We start from the raw sequence: 21432 nt of genomic DNA, 5'->3' as shown, positions 1-21432 counted from the left end.
CACTGGCATCACATTTTTTAGCTCACGCGCCGGCGCTAGGAGATATACACAAAAGAGTTCCCAAGTGGGAACTTTGTTAGACCGTCTGGAATGCTGTTACCGACGAAGTCACGCTTTCGTCGCACTTTAATTTATGCTGTATATGGCTACACGTCACTACTGACCATTTCTGCGCCCCCTACTGCAAAAATCTGCTCTCAAATTAGCAACAGTTGATAGAAGTAAACAGGTGAGTCGTATTCCTAAATCAGTCTGAAGAGATTAGAATTTTGGTCGGAATAGTAGTGTTATGCCCTGTTATGTTGACGATTCTTGATTGTATTTATGGATGAAAAAAATCACTGGATAGTCATAGTGATTTTTATAAATGGAGATGATGGATGGAATATTACAATCAGATTCGGCACAGACGGAGCTTAAAATAGTAACCGAAAAGTCGAAATTCTCTTTAGAGAAAGAAATGATGAATAAATTTCTCTTTCATGACTGATCTAAGTCTGATGCCATGTGAAGGATGATGACTCCGTCATAAACGAATTTACTAGTAGAAGTCCTCGAGTTGCAGAGCGCTACACAGCAATGAATTTTATACTTTTCAATGAAACTTGAAATTATATACATGGTACTTTGATCAAGATTGAGGTAGATAGTAAGGAAATATGTTTTTTACCGAACACTAACGTAACATGTTTATAAATTCATGTTCATGAATTGAATATTCATTGATACTATGGAGACATCTAGAACAACATGTTTCATTAATAATGTCGTTGTCCCTGACAACCAATCGAGCGAACATAATTTGCCGATAGTTGCGAAATATGAAATTTTATATGAATTTTAGTTCTATATGAAATGCTTTTTGTTTATAGCCAATCTCGTCCCGCAGCCTGCGTTTCTCCCAGATTCTAGAATTTTGCTCCGCGCATGAGCAGTTAGCGAAAAAGTGAGCCTTAAAATCAGTATCAGTATCAGTGTCATTCCGCTATTTCCAACTATAAGTTGATCAGCAGGGACTATATAGTCTACACAGAGCCAAAGTTCTGATGTAGTAGTCCTTTTAGAACTTTTCTGTCTTGTGTAGATTTCTTAGCTTGGTGTTTATCAACATTAAGTAGTTGACTAATTTTGATCCATGGCCTACATATAATTGCATGCCCAACTAGAATAATGTATTGTCCATAGTTGTCTTTGTAAATATAAAAAATAGATAATGTATATTCTTTTTAAAAATGTCAGACGCAAAAAAAAACGAGGACTACAAAACAACTGCTAATTTTGCTAATTTTTATAGGAAAAATAAGAATTCTTCGGCAATAGCTACGAATCTACAAGGTCTAATGTTTCCCATATTTTCTTTTTCTTTATATATATATTTTTTCCTTGGAAGGAGGGTAAAGCAGGAAGTAAGGTAACAGGTACCGGCTCCATTTTCATGACGATCTTAAGATCAGCGGACTAACAAAATAAGGAGTTAGGCATGCGCAGTAGTGTTGGAACTATGAACTCATGATCGATTCAATCACTTGTAAAAATAGTCAAAGTTTCTGGGATTTGAGCGAATGAAATGACGTGAAAAACTGAACCAAACTTCCCAAACTAGATCTGAGACAAATTGTTTAGATGTCTACGACAGATTCAGGGCGTCAACTGTTGGATTTCGTGTCTGACAGTCGTGTTAATGGCACTGATTCTGTACCTTACCACGTTGATCCTTCCAGTTACAGCACTGCTATAATCAGTGGATCTGGAAAAAAATACGATACGAGGACGTCAGAACAGAGACCTCTACTAGGACGTGGTAGATCTAGGAATATGGAGAGCTGTAGTGACTCTGAATATGGATCAAACACTATCGATGATCCTGAGTTTGCCTCCATTATTCGATCAGTGGAACAAGCCATCGATGCAGGGATTCTCCCTCAACGAATCTACCAAGGATCAAGTGGAAGTTACTTCGTGAAAAATAAAGAAGGAGTGAGTATTATTTCAAATTGAAAAAAATTCCTTATTAAGATGGTTTGATACTCTGGCGCGGTAGGATTTCTCATCTCGATAATGATATACCAATATTCATTAATGATTATTCGTAAAAATCCACGATTTCCTTTATTTACGTAAACTTGTTTTAACTCATCATACTAAGTAATGTTTTCTATTTCGTGATTTCATTATTTTTCTGTATTTTATTTGCGTATTTGTTCTTTATCCCTGAATATTTTGGCCAGAGTCAAGTGTTATTTTGGGAGATTTGTGTTGCATTTATTATTGATTGCCCAGCAGGGTTTGCCAACAAGTGCCAAACAAATGTCGTTGTGCAACAAGCAATATACGAAAGGTCTATAAGCTTATCTTTAAATTACATTATAATTGGTCTTACAAAAAATTTAAAAAAACGATTTAAATTATCCATTTTCAACCATTTGAAATTAGAGGGTTTTATTTGTCACAAATAAAACGTGTGTTAAGTTGTTTTTTATTGTAAATGTTGGAATATTTAAGCTTAACTTTATATGTTTTGATGTACTATGTCTAATTGATTATTTTGTTCATATATGGTTTAATCACTTAAGCAAAAAGAGATTGACTTCACATATTTTTTACAAGTTTCACTTTCACTTTCTTTTTCTCTTCCTCTCTTTTCATTAATATATTCCCCTCTCTCTCGTGGCCCAAAAAAAATAGTAAGAATAATATGTACCAGCTGAGTTGAGTTTCAGAACAAACTCAAGGTTGACCATCCAGAATTGAGTATTCAACATCATATTTTGATTAGCAGTTCCCATGATTCTGCCAAGAGAACCCATGAAATAGGATTTTTTAAATCTTTTGAATTTATCGTAAATGCTACTAGTTGAACTCATGGTGGTATTCTAGAATCTACATTGTACTCAGTTGCCAGGCCCTGCTAGTTCATTGACAACGAAAAAATAGTTCACCAATGATCTCTTTTGGAGATTGCAGTTAACTCAGCTGGTAGAAGTAGACAATTTATATTATTAGAAGGAAAAATTATAATTAAAGTTAAAATTTCAATGATTTTTTGATTATTTAGAAAACTATAGGTGTATTTAAACCAAAAGATGAGGAGCCGTATGGACACCTCAATCCAAAATGGACAAAATGGTGTCACAAAGTGTGCTGTCCTTGCTGTTTTGGTCGTACATGTTTGGTACCAAATCAAGGTTATTTATCGGAAGCAGGAGCCAGCCTTGTAGATACAAAAATAGGACTAAATGTTGTTCCCAGAACCAAGGTAGTGTACTTGTCAGTAGAAGTCTTAACTGTTTTAAAATATTAGTCTCCTAATTGAGCATGGTTTGGTTTTCAGGTTGTTCGACTTGCAAGTAGTACCTTTAACTATACTGCGTTTGATCTCGCCAAAGCCAGATCAAAAAAGTTTGCAACAGAAAGATTTCCTGATACAATTGGAAAGCATGTTAAAGCTGGTCTACCACTAAAGGTTTGTTTGCAGATTTGTAGGGCATAAATTGACTTGTGTGTGGTATACTTCTAATTATTCTGTAGGCATAATGTTTATCTATTTCTTCACATTTCTCATTCTAGAATTAGCAAGATTTCCCATTTTTCATTTCATTCTTCCCATTTATTTATTTTTGTTTAAGGTTTTCCTGCACCAAACATGAATAGAATAGAAATTGTATGATCTTTTCATTACTACTGGGAAGAAAAAAATAATACATATGGGGATTGGCCCACTAAAGGGGAAAATCTTGATAAAATACATGTAAGGTTCATGTTCTGTAATACTATAAGCTCTAGAGCCTTTTCCTCACTAGCACATAAGCATAAGTATAAGCATAAGAGTGTACTTCCTGACTGGGAAATTCAGTACATAAGCACAAGCATAAGAAAAATGGAATGTTTTGATCCTAATGCTTTTGCTTATGTTATGCTTGTGTCACTAGTGAGAGCCAGAGCCATATCTTGTATTTTTTTATCTTGAATAGGTTGGATCTTTTCAACTTTTTGTGGAGGGATATAAAGATGCAGAGTTCCACCTGAGAAGGTTTGAAACCGAACCTCTTCCCACCTCAACAAGATATGACTTTATTGTTCAGTTCCAAAAGATGGTCTGCTTGGATTATATCATTAGAAATACAGGTATTGGCTTGATTAACCCTCTTATGACAGTCATTTTCATGGTTATCTCTCATGGATGCTATGAAATCTTTGAAACAGTAATTTTTGGTGATATTGTTTGTGTTCTCCTATAGATCGTGGGAATGATAACTGGCTTATTAGTTATGAAAACACGCCAGAAGTTGACGAATCTGTTAAGACTGAAGATGGAGTAAGTATTTCCTGTAATTAATCAATGTAATTATAGGAGTCACTTAGGGTTTAACCATCAATTCTTTTTGAACCTAAGTTAAGGCATGGCTAAGATACAGATCAAACTGGAATATAGTTGGTTTGGTATAGTGAACGGAGGAAAAACAGAAAGCCTGAAGAACCCTTGAATCAAGGGAGAGACCCAATAAAATTAATGTTGCTTAGATGCCTGTAAATATACAAACCATTCAATTATACATATTTTTTCTGTATTTCAGTGTTGTTTCTACGTATTGCGGTTTTCTCTTTTTTTCATGTATTTAATAATGCTTTATTACTATTCAACATTATATCACATTATATATATAACTATATAATTCTGCAAACTTGGTAGTTTCGAGCTGCACACTGAAATTTGTTTTTTCTGCTGTCAATCAAAAAATAATAATCAGTCTGCACATTTTATGTCCTTGACTAGCAGCAGTAAAAATCCAACTTCACAACAAGCCATTGAAATGTTTGAGTTTGCAGAATATAGAAAACCACAGTAATTGTGTTTATTCTCTGTATTTCTCATGTCTTTAGGAAGCTGCTTGGGATGTCGTGAATTCACCTAAAATTTTTGTTGCTGCTATTGATAATGGCCTGGCCTTTCCATATAAACACCCTGACTCATGGAGGGCTTGTGAGTGAGACTTCTAGACAACCTCTAGAGTAGCTAAAACTTTCTCTTTCTCCTTCTTTCTTCTTCCCTTTTTCCTTTCCTTTTTCCTTTCCTTTCCTGTCTCTTTTTTTTTTCTTTTTTTCTTTACTGTTTTCTTTTTCTTACTTTTGTTTTTGCTCAGTTTTTTGTTTAAATGTTTTTCTAAAGTGATCAATTGATGGTTTTCAACTATTCCCAAGAGAATTAAATAACAAAAGACACGGCAGCCATGTTGGAGGATATAACAAAAGAATTCATTGACAATTCTTTTGTTAAGTTCCTCCAACATGGCCACCGTGAAAAACCATCAATATACCAGCCATCACAGACAGAATGTTAGTTGTCTCTTTCTGCTACACCTCATGACTGACACACACAAGTCTATTCTTTTAATGTAGTCCATTACTAATACTGAAGAGTGTTTGTATTTTCAGATCCTTTTTACTGGGCATGGCTACCATACGCTAAAGAACCATTCCTTGATGAAGTGTGTGAATTAGTGTTACCCAAATTATCTGATATGAACTTTGTACAAGACTTAACTGATGATTTGTACCACTTGTTTAAGGTATGGGAATAAATGAATTGAAAAAGTAATGTTTGAAGAGAGGTAGGACGGAGAATAAAAGTTGAGTAATCAAACAAATTAATTAATATTCATGAACATCTGAATACTTTAGATTAACGAATGAGAACAATCAAATGAACAACATCTAAGTAGTAGCATTCCTTCAGAATGCATAAAATGAGCAGTTCAATATTTTTAGTGATATTATTGGTTTGTGCGATTGTAGGAAGATAAAGGGTTTGACAGAGGAACTTATGAAAAGCAGCTTGCTGTCTTAAGGGGTCAGGTATGTGCATTTTTCATCCTGGTAAAGCCTTACCTTTTCCATGTTGTAAAAAGACATATTATTCAAGGGATTGAGATGTGGTAAGAAAAAGGGAAGAAGGATGAAGAAAAAGGAATCAAAATATGTAATGAAAAATGTTGTTCATCTTCCTTCCTTCATTCATTCCGTCCGTCTGTCATTCCGTCCGTCCTTCTCTCTTTCTTTTTTTTTTTGTTTTCTTTTTCCCTTTTCTTTTTCCCTTTTCTTTTTCCCTTTTTTTCTCTCTTTCTTTCTCTCTTTCTTTCTCTCTTTCTTACCTTCTTTACTTATATATTTTGTATTCCCTTTTCTAGATTCTAAACCTAAGTCAAGCATTACGGGATAAAAAGTCACCACTCCAGCTGGTACAAATGCCAGTAGTAACAGTAGAAAAAAAGAGGTTTGAAGGAGAAGATCTTCACCGTCATCATAGTGAATCTGCATTCACACAAAGCTTCCAACACAGACCTCCCTTTTTCTCTTGGTGTTGAGTGCCTCGAGAAACTAGACTCACTAATTATAAATCAATTGAAATTATAATGTTGATAAATTTTATAGAATTTTTTTTCCATCTGTTTAAAAAAAAAAATTAAGGTGGCATAATTTCAAAGATTTTTTTCTAGAGGAAATATTGTTATGTTGTGCTAACATAACGCTACCACATTTAGAATGATCAGTTTTTTTGTTTTGGTGTTATAGTCTATTTGAACAATTAGAATATTTCTAAAAGCAGTTAATTGTTATTTGATTTTTTTCTGAAATGAACATTTCAAGTCAAGTGCTACTATACATAGGGGCTGTGGCCCAAAATATCCCATGATGCACTTCGATTCATTGCAGTGAGTAGCTTCGCAAATACAAATTTTTTATCGCAAGGAAAAATTGTGAAATTAAATTAACGTAACTAAAGTCAAAAGTCAATGCACTCGCCTTTATAAAACTATTGTCATAGATTGTACAGCAATAGAGTAGAATAGCTATAACCTATTGGAGAATGTAGGGTTGTGTGTAGTTTCAATGTCAGTGCGACGTGCGAAAACCACAGGAAGCCCAATTCATGTTATCTCCTTCCTCGTTAACGTTAGAGAGAACTGGCCTGGCACTCTAGTTCATAGGATAAACTGTTGCTTAGAAATAGATGATCTTATTCTGAAAAGGATTAAAATATTTTTTTGAAATTAAGAGTATTTATTTAATTTGATATGCTGAATCAATGATCAATACCTTGTCTTGATAAAGTGCATGCATACTCTGGGATTACACCACGTTATGCAATAAAAATGTGAAGATGTTGACAAAGAATACATTTATAGCACAAATACACGCAATAATGCTCGATTCTTGACTTTCACATCCCCATAATCCTTAGCGTCTTTTGGGGGTAACCAGAGGGTAAAAAACCACTTATTTTGCTGAAGGTTGAACAGACAATGTTGAAAATACCTCGTTTGGTATCCAAAGATAAAACGAAGAAGTAAAAAACAGAAAAAGATAGAAGCTCGAAGACGTTTAAGGTAAATTTTAAACGTTTTTTCGTAAATCAATACACTTTCTGTAAGACGAAAACTCTTCATGATCTGTACACGCAAAAATAACTTGGAATAAACTGATAATCAGTATTGTACAGATAAAAGCAGGTATAGTATAAATTCAATTAAGAAACCTTTCAATTTGGGACAGTTTTTTGATTGGTTACCCCCAAAAATGCAAGGCATTATGGGGATGTGAAAGTAGAGAATACAATATTTTTAGCAGAAAACTACCCTTCATTGTTAATTTCTAAATCACCAGTCACTCTACAAAACCTTAAAACCAGTTGGTCTTACTTTGGACTGAAGCATTCACTTATATTCACAGATATTCCATGCTCTTGAGTAGCTCTGCATGGTTAGTGTAAAGCTCACACTTGCATCCCGCGCGAATCTTCTTGGTTGAGGTGGCCCATTCCTCAACATAGATTTCTCTTCCATGTTCAGCACTAAGACCATCATCTTTAACGTAACCCTTACGTTTCAAGGCAGGAAATAGAAGAACCCTCTGTGCACACAAACCAGATGATGCGTAGCATCGGTTATCATGTGCCACTTGTCCTGAAAGGTCTGATATTTCGTGTCCACAAGCCACTTCGTTGATAAACTGGGGCATTTCATCGCCAGCAAGCTGAGTCACCAACCGGCATTCACCGCACAGGTTGATGCGGCGATTCCTCGATCCAGTGATATAGTCTCCTTTTGACCAACAATTATCGACTTTACTTTCACGTTTGACTAGTCTCCTGACAAGGCTCACGTCGTCGTCTTCCAAATCGTTTAGTTTTCTCATCAACTTTTCAAATGGGGCCACTTTCATGCCTTCATCTTGCTTCGCATAATATGGCGTGGAACGCTTTTTGGTGGTCGTGGGAGGCTCAGTGAATCTCGCCGTCGTCGGACTGGCTTTTGTGGTCGGGAGGGTCGTTGGTGGTTGCGTTGGATTGTTTTTGCAATCCGATGGTGCTCGGGTAGCTTTTGGCCCTTCATTAGGTCGCTCTCTTTCAAATGTTCTTGGATCTTTGAATTTATTAGCCCCGGTTTTGTTAATGGCCACATAAAGGGGGTTATACCCGCCAATTTCCTTCACCTTTTCTAGCAATTGATAATCCGTCAGCTGTGCGCAAATTCGTTGCGAGGCTCCAACTGATGAACGAAGTCGTTCTTTTCTAACTTCCTTATTTAAGCAATCTATTCTCACGACCGTGCTACACTGATCTTCGTGCAAGAGTCGGAGGGGACTCGGACGCGGTGCCAAAGATGATGAAATCATTAGAAAAAAGCAAACCCAGCCAATCTGTAAAATCGGAAAATGGTTAAAAAAATAATTGTTTTATGTAATTATGTTGGTATGCCTGTGTTTTTTCTAAATAAGGGGTTGACGCTTTAATTTGAAGCACGTTGTGCAAAGGATTATGGGTAACCAAGATGGCGGGACACTTCACTCCCATAATCCATTGCGCCACCGAGGCATTACCAGTCCACCTCTGGTTAAAATAATATTTAAACAAAACAATATTGTAAACTTTGAAATTGTATTGAAACTCTTCTGACATACAGCCATGATGTTTAAATCAAATTTCTGTTAATCCGATGTTAAAATGCTTTAAAGAAAACTGCTAATTTATTTGATTATGTCAGGATTGATGACTGCCGCTCAGTTGTCATCTATATTGGCTATCGGTAGTCGATGCGCGCACTTTTTGACCAACCCGCAACGGTTCGTTTATTAAGGATCTTGCCAAATAGTTCATTAAAGTCTAAGGAACTTGTTTGAGATAGATGGCTCAGTTTTATTCGTGAAACGACAACTATTCTACTACACTCACTGGTCACTGCATAAAAATGATTAAATGTAAATGCTAAAATTTTATTCCAATTCATGGTTTTAGTTATTGAGATTTTGTACCCTCCCCGGCATCCGGCATTTGTTGATTAAGTTATTCGCAAAATTTGTTATAGAAAAGTATATATGGTAGAACTGTGACTGCAAACTGATTTAAAAACATGATTTGTTCGTAAATTTATCGTACGATGTCTTTCAAATAAATCGTTACACGCGAAAAATGTATGGCAGTCGTAACAACCGGCTTTTTGTGAACTAATCAATATAAAGCCCACGTCACTGAAATTTTAAATACGTTTCGTTAATAAAGCAGTGATATTAAATTAATTGTGAATATTTCGGTGTTTATTAAATTGAAAAACTTACCATTTTGTTTGCGATTTAGCACTCGCAAATGTTACAAGATTTCTTTGAAGAACGACTGAGTTAAAAGTTCAACTGTGCAAGTTTCACTCGTGACTCACTTATTAAAGGCCACCGTGTTGTGCATGAGTATATATGAGCACCGACCTGAATTTTCCGCTTCAGGCTTCAAATAAGAATAGCGGACTTATTTTTAAAACGCTTCATTAAATGAATGATTCATGAGGGTGTTTTTGCCATTATATTCGGTCCAGTTAAGCGAAACTTGGCGACTCTAAGGAGCACTAAAACAAATGACTGGGAAAATACTAAGAATTTAGAAAAAAACATTGAAATTCAGGGTCTTTTTTCTCTATTTTTCACAAGGAGACTAGCGATATACTCATATCAGCTGTGGTCATGAGCCAAAACGATGCACACATCTTCAACTAAGCTCTTACTGGATTAATACAGTATTATATATTTGTGTGTGCGTGTGTGTGTGTTTTAAATAAAATTAAGAATTATGTATAATGCTTTATCACCGTTTAGCGATCGTTGGAGAGTTTATTAAGCGCAAATTTATGTATACACCTAATTAAAAAAACATTGTCATCGTCATATCGCCTTTGGCAATGCACGACGTTTTTGAATTAGGTGTATATTGTTATATATATATGAGAGTAAGTTGATCATATTCAATCGGCGGATATGGTTTAACCTTCACAGTGGCACAGTGATATTGGACGGCTAGACTTAAATAGCGCAGAAAATGTCAAGGATATAGCCATCATAGTTTCACTGTTGACTACCCAATCATTGCTAATGGGCATACTTTTAAAATCCGCTACTGTCTCGCTAATGACGTACTAAATCAAGGATGGTCTCAAGACACTCGAAACTCAAGTGCTACTCTAAATCGAATAATTTAGGGTTTCTTGGCTTAGTTAGGGTTTCTTTGTGTTTTCAAGTTTACACGTGAAAAAAAAAAAAGACTTGAATTCTAGATCATACAGCCATAATCAAAAACTTTATTTGACCCTTACATATATATATATATATATATATTCTATATACAAGCATATCAACAGTTTAAGGTATATCAAAGTATATTAGCCTGCGTTCCATCCGGCCTTTTCTTTCGTGTTTACGAAGAAAATTCCGGATATGACGCAGGCTAAAGTATACTAGAAATTATATATGGAATTAGAGTGAAGGCATATAACCCGTGAAATAAAAAAAATACTAGTTAACGTGTAATAGTCAAATAGACACAAAAGAAGACAATAGAATTAGGGTCTACTAAAGTGTATTAGTCTAATATCTATTTCACGGGTTTAATGACTTCACTCTATCTTTGATATTTTTTTCGAGTTGCCTATCACTAGGACTGATAAAAATATCGAGTCTAGACGGGTTGAGAGGCGAGTACCGCATTCCACATTGCTTAAAACATGGGTTATTTTTGTCGAGTTGCTCTCTTATGTATATCAAATATTTTATAAGAATCAGTAAACAGGAGAAGAAGAAGACTGGAATAAAAGGAGGAGGACGAGGAAGAGAAAGAGACTTTAATGTATTGTTGAGCTAGGCCTGACGTCTTTACGACGGCTCAGCTCTCTCAATGTTTTGGATGGCATGACAATTCTTGCCATCATAGAGCAGTTTTCGCATGACCGTGAAAAGCTAGTTAAGTTCACGGCACGAAAATCAAATACCCGGAACACGGCATAAACACGGTGCGGACACGGTCACGCCAAGATCACGGCACTTTTAGACCAATCATATTGCGCGTGAAAAAATCAGGCAATTAAAATTCTAGAAAGTACGGTCACGGCACGTCACGCTTATGGCACTGAGCTTTTCACAGTCATACGAAAACTGCTCTATAGGTCCTGGCTTATAACGAGGAAACATGTTTCAAGAATCATCAGGAGCGGATCCAGGGGTGGTGAAAGGGGGTATCTAGCCATCACCTTTTTGCTTAAATTTCTCGGTATTATTCTCAGTATGCCTCCCCCTTTTCCTGGCATTCCTGGTACAACCTTTGTAACAGTCACCTCCCTGCTAAAATTCCAGGATCTGCCACTGAACATGTTTTGTCAATCGTTTCTAAACGTGCTAAACTGTCAGAAAACATTGGGAAACAAGTGTAACGTACTGCAGAAATATAGTTGCTTTCAATTCGGAAGCAAAATCACGGTGTCGCGTGTAAGGCGATGTTTCAGAAGTTGCTAAACTGCGAAACATCGAGGACAAATCTAGCCAGGGCTTTAGCCACAGCGAATATATTATACTTTAAAAACCTTCAAATTTTATCTTTACCTTGAAACAACCTCTGGGCTGAATGAAGTTAGGACACGGCTAACTCCCTACATTTTAGCGCAGGTAATTTTGCGAAGCTATATGAAGGCAAACAGTAGAACCCTTCGTATCAAGGGAGAGTTTAATTCAAGCAAGAACATTTGCATTTTATTGCTGTGACTGAAGATTTATAATTGAAGAAGGCAGTGAACGTCGTCACGCCGAATTTCTACCGAGTTACATATTTCAGTATTATAATCATATATGGGAAACTCTAAGGGTTATAGTAAGAATCAATTTTACACTCAAGGTAAAAAATAAAATAAAGATTTGCTTATCTTACCCTGTTATTTTAGTAGCGACGAACATCGTCATGTTCTTGGTTTTCTTCGCTCTCGCCAGTAGACGTCCTCCAAAACACATTTTAAGCCTAAATATTTACTCATATATCAAGTTTATACATTGAAGAACACATAACATCCGACAGCTTTTATACGCAGGCTTTTTAAATTGCAAAAATAAGAGAAGAATCTTTCAAGATCCCCCAAACCTACCTGTTTCCCGCCACGACGTAAGGTTCCGACGCGTGCGCCCGACGGCAACATCGTATGCTAATTACTAAACTTACTTCCGGTAGACCTCATGTCCGAGACGCCTTCCAGTTGTTTATTAACGGTCTCTTTTGATAAGGGACGAAATAAATGACGATGTTTAGTTCCATTATTTCTTAGGCTGAAAAATCCCCAAAATATCTTGGGGGAAATATATGGAAGTCGATTAATAATGGCATAGGCAAAACAAGACTAAACACTTCGTAGATCTTCACATCGTAGCGCAAAAACATACCATATTTTTTTATCTTCTTAGCGAGTTAATAGCAAAAAACGGAGTGCAATTTGTTTATCACAAGTTTGATTTCAGACCAAATCAGATCACTTTTCTTTTCTGATATCTGATTGGTCAAATTCTATTTTTCTGCAATTTCATTGGCTCTTCAAAAGAGTGCGATTTAAAACTCAAAATGGTGCGATTCGTGATTAAATCGCACTGCTGGGAGCCAATCAAATTGTAGAAATCACCAGCGATTTCAAAATGGATGTAATTATATCTAGGACTGTTATGAATTTGTCCTTTTCTGTGAATTTGTGAAATTCATAATATCCATGCATTTTAGCTGCAGAGGTTTTTGCTTTTCTTTTGAGAATGGGACTGACTGGATCTGTTAGGTATAATCTGAGTTTATTCTACGTAATTAACATATCAATAACATCAGTAAAAGCAATTACTAACTTCATAAGTAAATTCTGATTATTATTATCGAAGGAAATTGGATCCATATTCAAATCAATTGTTAAGACTTTAGACGAATACTTTTAAAAGTGAGACCTAACAAATAGTTATGACTGCCTCAGCGGCATGAAGAACCTTCTGTTGACATTTTAGGACATTTTTCTTTGTGTTCTATCGAAGGTGTTGACTTTTCTTAAGGTAACATGATCAAAGAAGAAAAGAAACGTCATGCGAGAATGACTTTGTATTTCTACAGCGATGTTGGTTGAATGCTCATTGCACCTGACAGGTTAAGTAAACAGAGAAGTCACCGCTAACCGTTTTTCCCCAATTTTCACCCAAAGCATACATTCTTCTTTAAGAAAAACGTTTTTTAACGTGTTGTCATCAATTGTTTTCAAACGGTATTTTTACCTGGTTTTATTATTATAATAACAACAGATTTTTGTTCATCAATCAGAACTAGCCTCACTTCAATGGAAAATTGATTACGGAATAGTATCGAAGATGTTTTTGTTCCCCTGATATTTCTTATTTTCATTATCTTCTTTGACAGTATGATTGATGCTTATCAAGGTCAATAATTCGTAATCGGACAAACATGCTGACGGTTCACCAATATTGAAGGCCATTCTTTTGATATTAAACACGGATAGTCCACGGATATTGTGAACACTTCCTTTCGTAATTGGCCAAAACAAAGGTGCTTTAAACTCTTCTAGTTCCGAAAAGCAGAGAAGAGATTTCCGCTCTTTTTAAAAAACAGTAACTTGAATCGAAAGAGAGTAATTTGACACACATCTAGACTGTCTTCTAGCTTACGGATTAGTGTTTCAGTAGCGAAAAACTGCCGATTGGACTGCACATCTTTTAACTCACTGGGTGTCTCAATTTTTGTCGCATAATTCAGTAGTTCTGGCGATAAAGAAGGATTGAAGTTAATACGAGAGGACCAAAATTAAGAAACACCTGCGTCATATAATTTTGCAGTGAGGTTGGTTCGGTTAAGTATTCAGTGAAACTGCGCGCCGAGTTCCTCGCGAACGGAAGAACCGTCATCGAACTTTGAAATATTTCTGAATTTCTTGAATCCTTTGCGCTTGAGTCCTTCACAGATTCAGTTTAGCTACAAGATACGAATCAAGATTTTTAGCACCATGAATGGTACATTCAATTCCACATTGACAAATTTGACAAATGATTGGATACCAACTACTGAGGAAGGATCAGAGACAAGTCAAAAAGCTGCAGGGAGTTCGGCTATGAATTCTTTAAGGACTGCATCATACTGTGTCCTCATCCTGCTGTCTTTGGCTGGAAACTCTTTCGTCATCGCGACGGTTGTCAGAAATACTAACAAACGAATGAGAACAGTTAGCAACATCTTCATCGTCAACCTCAGTATTGCAGATATCTTGGTGACCCTAATCAATATGCCAGGCAAGATTTCTCAGATCTATATCGGGAGGATGTGGTTGTTAGGAAAGTCAACAGGCTTTGAAATATTGTGTAAAATGATGAACTTTCTACCTTTCCTCGCTGTTTTTGTTTCAACGCAGAGTTTTGCAGTTCTAGCGTTGGATCGCTTTGTAGCGGTGTACTTGCCTGTTCGAAAACCTATCACAGCAAAAGTAGCGTACATATTGGTAGCCTTTAACTGGATCTTTGCAATGGCCTTCTTTTATGTTTATTTTCATTCTGCATCCATATGGACTCATGGAGATACATCCTATTGCTACGTCAACGCCAACGTAGTCTTTGGCAGTATGGAAAACTTTAACAAGTTTGTTTGGGTCGAGTTTACAGTGGTTACTATTCTACCTTTAACCATATCTTTCGTCCTCTACACTGCTACGATGATCAAACTGTGGAAACGAAAAATCCCTGGTTCAAATGCCACAGCCAACGCATCGTATTCTGACAGAGTAAATCGTAGAGTGTTGAAAATGTTGATAACAGTTTTCCTGGCATTTTTCTTCTGCTGGCTGCCTACATGGATTTGGATCATTGCTTGTAAAAGAACCGGGAAATCTTCAAATTTACCAGCCCTTTGCTCTGCAAAAAGTCAGTTCTCCATGACCAGGTTTCTTATCGCATATTCCAACAGTGCTATCACACCTTACATCTACCTTATTTTCAGTGAGAACTACCGACAAGGATTCAAGGATATTTTGATTGCTATGGCTTGTTGTTCATCTGTACGTAAAGTCCTTCGACGCAGGAACAGAGTTGAGGTTTTTACACTCAGTCAGTTTACTCAAGGGGATAGGCTTAGAACAAATACTGTTAGTCGACGAATGGAACGTTTGGATTTTACGACAGTAATCTAAACGAGAACACTTGCCTTATATGCAAACCAAAAATGCAAAGACTATTGAAAGTATATGTAGCCTAAAGACACGATTTTTGTTGAGGAATACATAGAAAGTACTTGAGTTTCGTATGATGTAATAAATATCTCATTTCGCCATAGTTGAAACACCCATTTTCTGCGTCCAAAACAGAAGAAGTGTCTAACACAGGCAAATAGGAGCAGTTTCAGTGTTGTATATATATTCTTTTAATAGGTAGTGGCGCGCTACTCTACTGGCTAGGCGCTAATTCTCTTGCGCGTTCATGCTGGACTCGGCAACACACCTGAGTAGAGTATGTTGAGGTCTCTACCTTGATTGAGAAGTTTTCTTTTTACTCTTCTTTCTCTTATTATACAAATAACCTTACACACTAAATCTCAATTTGATGCCGTACCCTGAATTTGATCAGCCCAGAGATTCAATATTTCAATGTTTGCTAAAATTGAATGGGTTTTGAATTAAAAGTTACTGTCAAAATTACGTCCAGAAAATAGACTTTGAAAGGGCTTTAGCATCTCTCTTTTCTGGAGCCGAAATAGCAAAAAACAAAAAAAACAAACAAACAAACAAAAAACAAAAACAAAACAAAACAAAAGAAAAGAAAAGAAAAGAAAAAACAAAACAAAACAAAACAAAAAACAAAAAAAACAAAAACAAAAAAACACATCTATTTAATTTTCCAGTAATTTTTCTTCGCGCAGATGTTTGTATCGGACGTAATTTAGCATCAGAAAACTATAAATTGAATTCAATTTGATAGCCTTTTTTAGACCAAATGTATAGCTCTTGTTTGACTAGTTTGAATTTGAATTCTGTAAATAAAGTGTCCATTTATTCATGATCAGTACTACTTATTCCTCTCTTTTGTGTGAGGCCTATGAGTTTTCTCATGTTCTCTTGTCATCGAAGAGTAAATTATAAGTGAAGCGTCAGTACCGGTTGAATTTAAGAGGGTTTTGACGAGACCGAGTGGAGCCAAGAGGAGATGAGGAAGATCGTTTCGTGTTGGTAAATAATATGGTCATTGTTTTATTGAACATGATGTTCAAACAAAAACGAAAAGAGAAGAGTGCTAATTTTTTATGGTAAGTTTTTTAGTCAATTAGTCAGATGATTAGTATAATTTGAAACTAAGGAAGCGCATTATCAAATAAGATTGAGGAATCTTGGGGTTGGGAGAAAGGATTTGATTGATCAGCTAATTGAGAAGGAGAAGAAGAAAGAAAGAAAGAAGAAAGAAAGAAAGAAAGAAGAAAGAAAGAAAGAAAAAAGAAAGAAAGAAAAAAGAAAGAAAGAAAGAAAGAAAGAAAGAAAGAAAGAAAGAAAGAAAGAAAGAAAGAAAGAAAGAAAGAAAGAAAGAAAGAAAGAAAGAAAGGAAGGAAGCAAGGAAGGAAGGAAGGAAGGAAGAAAGAAAGAAAGAAAAAAAGAAAGAAAAGGAAAATCTTAAAGCTGGTTAACTCGTATACAATATTCCAAACTAACTGACGAATCAGTTTTTACTCTTATGCATAATATCAAGTAACATACATATATAATATCCATACGAAAGTTAATACCAACTTAAGATGTTTTAAGTGTACCTCAAATAGCTCCTAACCCTATTCATTGCTCAGGTGTTAAGCATTTTACTTTTCCTCTCGATAAGAGGCAGTTCACTCAGCGGTGTTTGTATAGTCGTCAGTAAGTGCGTCATCTTGGCTACTACAGCTTCTTTCTGTATTGACAGAATCATTTAGCTTTCCTATCTTGAATGCTGTTTGTACAGACTGTCCCACGCTTGTTCCGTGTTCTGTGAGTGGTCTGATATTTCGGATAAATAATTATTAGAGTTTATTCACATTATGTGCATCAGTTTAAGAAAATTTGCGTGAATTAAACATGGCATTAATTGATAAAGAAACGTTTTATAAAATATTGTAATGATGATTTGTCGGTCTCCACTGATTTCAATTTTTGCTGATATACCCAATTACTCTTACTTTAACAAGAATAAACTTGTTCATGTAAGCGGATATTTACATCTCCTCTCATGTAGCTACAGCGACCGGTCATTTTTGCAGGATGTAGTTTCCATCGATTGTTGCCTTTTTTTTTTTTTTTTTTTTTTGCCAGCTTTTAATACGAATTGGCTCCGTCAACCAAACCAGATGGTTTATAACTGACATCTGACACACTTGAGCACACACAACCCAGCACAAGTTATTTCGATTCTCTCGATTGCGACAAGAAGTTTCAAAATTTTGTTCAATTGTCTCGTAGATTTGCATTACTTTAGGAATACATGTTACTTAGATGACAGTTAAATAATATTATCCCAACTGAGCAAACACATCGGTGACATGCAGTCCTTTCTTTCTATCAGGGTAATTCACCTATTCTTTCATCCAATAGACTTGAGCACACCCATGTGCATGATTTAGAATCGATTGGATCAAAAAATATCAACTGAGTGTTGATTGCACTAAGCTCAGTAAGAACCATAATTTCTGGCCACCGTACTTCAAATACCTACCTTTAATTTTTAAGTTTGTGTCCTAGTAAATACTCGGGAAATGTCATTCTTGAATTCTACAGAAATACAGAACAACAGCTCCACACCAATAAAAACATACTCAAGCTATGAAGGCGATGAAAGTTTAACTTGGAAATTGCTTAAGAGCGTAGCGTTGGGTGTTTTGATTTTGATGTCGCTGGTAGGGAATTCTTTGGTCGTTGGGTCAGTCGTCAGGAACTGTAATAAAAGAATGAGGACAGTAAGCAACCTGCTTATAGTCAACACTAGTCTTTCATATCTTCTCATTACCGTAGTCAACATGCCAGAATTGATCTACCGCATCAATGCGACCAAACCCTTGCTCATCGCTGGAGAGGTTGGCTCCCACCTTTGTAGATTAAAGAACTTTGCTCCATTCTTATCAGTGTCTTTGGCGACCCAGAGTTTTGCAATCCTAGCTGTGGATAGGTTCATAGCAGTATTTTATCCGTTGAGACGAATTAACCATAAAACGGCCTACGTTCTTATTGCATTAACATGGGTTACATCGTTCGCATTTGGTTGGGTTTATATTTATGGAAGTGCCTTGATCACCTTTCCAAAAATTGGCATCGTCTGCGCTATTAACATCAGGAAATCTTTCAACAGTCTCAGAGGTCTTGTCACATATGTTTGGGTCGAGTTTTCCTTCTTCTACATGGTTCCTCTAGTTTTGGCCAGTGGTTTATACACTTCCACAATTATCCGTCTTTGGAGGCCAAAGATCAATCGTAAAACCAGAGGACCTTTTGCAGTTCGTTTTTCAGGACAACACCAACAAGAACGCCATCAAAATGTTGATAACTGTTCTAATCTTGTTTTCGATTGCTTGGCTTCCTCTGTGGGTCTATACCGTGACTTGCCGTGGTAATTTCACGAACTTTCTTGGCCATCCAATCTGTAAATCAGGACTTTTCATTTTCCTGATATATTTTATTGGTTATTCTCAAGGAGCTCTTGCTCCTTTCATCTATCCTATATTTAGTCAGAACTTTAGAATGGGTTTTAAGGATTGTCTCTCATTTCTGAAGCGATGTACGAATCGTCATGTAAATAATGGAGCATCAGTATTGGAAATGAGAACCCTGCCCACAAAAACTGGCCATGGGAAGTGTGACAGCCGTGGGGTGACTAATTTATCAATGGATTTGATGTAACAAAATGAACGTATAATAGATTATATAAAATAAGATATAAACAACAACAGCAACAACAACAAACAAACAAAAACATAAAAAAACAAAAAAGAAAAGAAAAGAAAAAACGAAGAAAATTAAAGAAAGAAAAACGAAAAAATAAGAAGGAAGGAAGGAGGTGGGTTTAGGAAAAAGTGTGCAAAATACCTGATTGTCATTTATTTGAGCATAAGAAAACCTTATCGACTAGAAATGTTTAAATAAAAAAACAAGTACAAAAATAATTAGTCGACGTATTGATTGAATTTCTAACTTACCTCTTAAAACAAACCTAAAACAATAAATCACAAAATGATAATAAGTATAGGTAATAGGACTACATGCTCAGTCCAATTTGGAAATAATTGGATGAAAAAAATTTCGAGGACTGACAAAATTGGAAGAGGCCGATAAGCCGAGTCCAATTTCAATCAATCAATACTGAACTTTATTTATCCTACAAAGATGGATCAGCTGGAGGACTGGAGAGACAACCAGCTGGTATAAACCCATATGTAACAATGTTCAAAACAAAATTCTCTATGTAAAAATACAATATAAATTGCCCTATTTCACTATGACGTCACATCAAAACCATCTATTGTTTAAACGCAAAGGATCATGGTCGTCGGAGGGGGTCAAATCAACGCAAATTCACCGAAAATTGTTCTAAAACCCGTATCAATCCACGAAGAGAAGTAGAATAGACAGCAAACGCTCAGAATATTTTTTAGTACATATTAGCACATATTATATCTGAAAACCAGGCCATTTTAGATTAAACTGTTTCGCTAGGAGCAAATTTTGTTGAATTTTCTATTGGATTTGGCGATTCTATCCCCACATAAACAAGCAGTGACGTCATAGTGAAATAGGATAATTGAGCTTACACTATATATAGAAAGTTTTAAAATATCTAACTTAGCATTAAAACTAATGCTTACAAGCATTGGTATTATTGATACATCTCTTGATAACGATATATATCAAGCAGCAGTAAGGGGGACTTGCGAAATCCAAATCACTAAGCATCGAATTTCACGGGTATTACCTGCGTTTCAGGCCCCTCTAAATGTATGCGTCGGCAGCGGGTATTACCCACGCGACGATTCCCTTACTGCTGCTGTGTTTGCGAAATCTATGATATATATATGCATGAATGTAAAGAGTTCGTTTATGACTTCTGTATAAAGTGCTTGAAACCCAAGTTTGTACCTACTAAGCCAAATAAGTATATTTGTTGTGGTAAGAAAATGCAAATAGAAGACGACACGTCAGCACAGTGTTACGAGTGTGGTAAGAATATTCGTAATGCCGTACCAAATGCTACCAAAGAGCAATATTACGCCAATGGAGGTCGTAAGAAAACACCTTATAAGAGAATAAAATACTTTAGGGACTGGATGAGTCATATCCAGGGTTTACGACCGGTATATTTAGACAACGAAGTAAAGGAGAAAATCATAGACCACTTAGAAGAGCCAACCCCGCAAAGTCTGCGGAAAACGCTAAAAAAATTAAGACTAGGGAAATATTACAAAGCTATTCCCTATCTTTTGTCTGAAATTACCGGTAAGTCTATTCCTGAGGTTTCTGATATGACAAAAGCCGAGTGGATGTTTTGTCGGCTGGATAAGGATATTCCTTATTACCCTGACGTAATCTATGAAATATTTTACAAAATAGACCCCAACCACCCACTGTTAGAAGAGTATATTTTTACCCATTGTTTCGGCAACCATTTTCGGCTACCTTTTCTACTCCCGCACGGGTATTCCTGGTAGGCACATTTTGCGTAGGAAAAGTATTTTTTTGTGTCCACTGCGCTGGCAGCAAGCACCAGAAATGTCCGTAGGGAAGTAGGTGGAGGCGAAATGCCTCTCCATGGTAGCAAGGACCCCAAAACGAGTCCTCGTAGCAAGGGCGCGGCAAGACACCGCTACCTTTTGGAAAATCCATAGTAGTAGCCCAAAACCTTCGACACCCTCTATCTATTTCGTGGTAGTTGCGCCAAAGTGGCTATGTAGCCTGGTATGCAAATTCCTTGCAAAGTCTTTTGCGCTCGGTAGAGACCTTCCAAGATCTCCAAAAGTATTTGTGTAGTTCTTTGTTTTCCTAGCACGTATGCGACCATACCCGCAGCTATGTAGAGATACATGTCTATATCCTATGGACCCACGGAATACCC

General features: G+C 36.2%; 3 protein-coding genes and 1 pseudogene across 6 annotated transcripts; 3 read left to right on the top strand and 1 right to left on the bottom strand.

The window, feature by feature from the left end:
• The first annotated feature begins 156 nt into the window (after window positions 1–156).
• Window positions 157–7049, top strand: LOC116295748 (phosphatidylinositol 4-kinase type 2-beta). 2 transcript variants are annotated; one of them, XM_031703658.2, is made up of 10 exons: window positions 157–229; window positions 1722–1977; window positions 3056–3256; window positions 3332–3463; window positions 3972–4125; window positions 4239–4315; window positions 4882–4981; window positions 5434–5567; window positions 5794–5853; window positions 6186–7049. In XM_031703658.2, the coding sequence occupies exons 2-10, from the start codon at window positions 1816–1818 to the stop codon at window positions 6360–6362; spliced, it is 1197 nt and encodes a 398-aa protein (XP_031559518.1). In that variant the 5' UTR covers window positions 157–229; window positions 1722–1815; the 3' UTR covers window positions 6363–7049. The 2 variants fall into 2 exon arrangements, with proteins under 2 accessions (XP_031559518.1, XP_031559517.1); XM_031703657.2 differs by lacking the exon at window positions 157–229 and having other exon boundaries at window positions 1501–1977.
• Window positions 6784–12474, bottom strand: LOC116295757 (uncharacterized). Of its 3 annotated transcripts, none has more exons than XM_031703672.2 (3): window positions 12447–12474; window positions 12236–12322; window positions 6784–8697 (listed from the first exon to the last, which is right to left on the bottom strand). In XM_031703672.2, the coding sequence occupies exon 3, from the start codon at window positions 8671–8673 to the stop codon at window positions 7723–7725; it is 951 nt and encodes a 316-aa protein (XP_031559532.2). In that variant the 5' UTR covers window positions 8674–8697; window positions 12236–12322; window positions 12447–12474; the 3' UTR covers window positions 6784–7722. The 3 variants fall into 3 exon arrangements, with proteins under 3 accessions (XP_031559532.2, XP_088884323.1, XP_031559530.2); XM_089028197.1 differs by lacking the exons at window positions 12236–12322; window positions 12447–12474 and adding an exon at window positions 9613–9762 and having other exon boundaries at window positions 6784–7020; window positions 7698–8697; XM_031703670.2 differs by lacking the exons at window positions 12236–12322; window positions 12447–12474 and adding an exon at window positions 9613–9762.
• Window positions 12475–13838: 1364 nt separating this feature from the next.
• Window positions 13839–16098, top strand: LOC116295749 (substance-P receptor-like). Its single transcript, XM_031703659.1, has one exon. The coding sequence runs from the start codon at window positions 14340–14342 to the stop codon at window positions 15510–15512; it is 1173 nt and encodes a 390-aa protein (XP_031559519.1). The 5' UTR covers window positions 13839–14339; the 3' UTR covers window positions 15513–16098.
• A 1938-nt stretch (window positions 16099–18036) lies between these two features.
• LOC116295730 (neuropeptide FF receptor 2-like) lies at window positions 18037–19265 on the top strand (annotated as a pseudogene).
• Window positions 19266–21432: the final 2167 nt, after the last annotated feature.

Source organism: Actinia tenebrosa, unplaced genomic scaffold (genome assembly GCF_029948245.1).
Source record: "Actinia tenebrosa isolate PJP-AT-01 unplaced genomic scaffold, QUT_ActTen_1.0 PGA_scaffold12__29_contigs__length_12842862, whole genome shotgun sequence".
Lineage (NCBI taxonomy): Eukaryota > Metazoa > Cnidaria > Anthozoa > Actiniaria > Actiniidae > Actinia > Actinia tenebrosa.
This window is presented reverse-complemented; position numbering and strand designations above follow the sequence as displayed.

Excerpts from the sequence above, each read along its gene's own strand:
- LOC116295748 (XM_031703657.2), top strand. The coding sequence starts at position 1,624 with ATGTCTACGACAGATTCAGGGCGTCAACTGTTGGATTTCGTGTCTGAC. Across the intron at positions 4,316-4,881 it reads CTGTTAAGACTGAAGATGGA|GAAGCTGCTTGGGATGTCGT; the intron begins GTAAGTATTTCC and ends TCATGTCTTTAG. Across the intron at positions 5,854-6,185 it reads TTGCTGTCTTAAGGGGTCAG|ATTCTAAACCTAAGTCAAGC; the intron begins GTATGTGCATTT and ends TCCCTTTTCTAG.
- LOC116295749 (XM_031703659.1), top strand. The coding sequence starts at position 14,340 with ATGAATGGTACATTCAATTCCACATTGACAAATTTGACAAATGATTGG.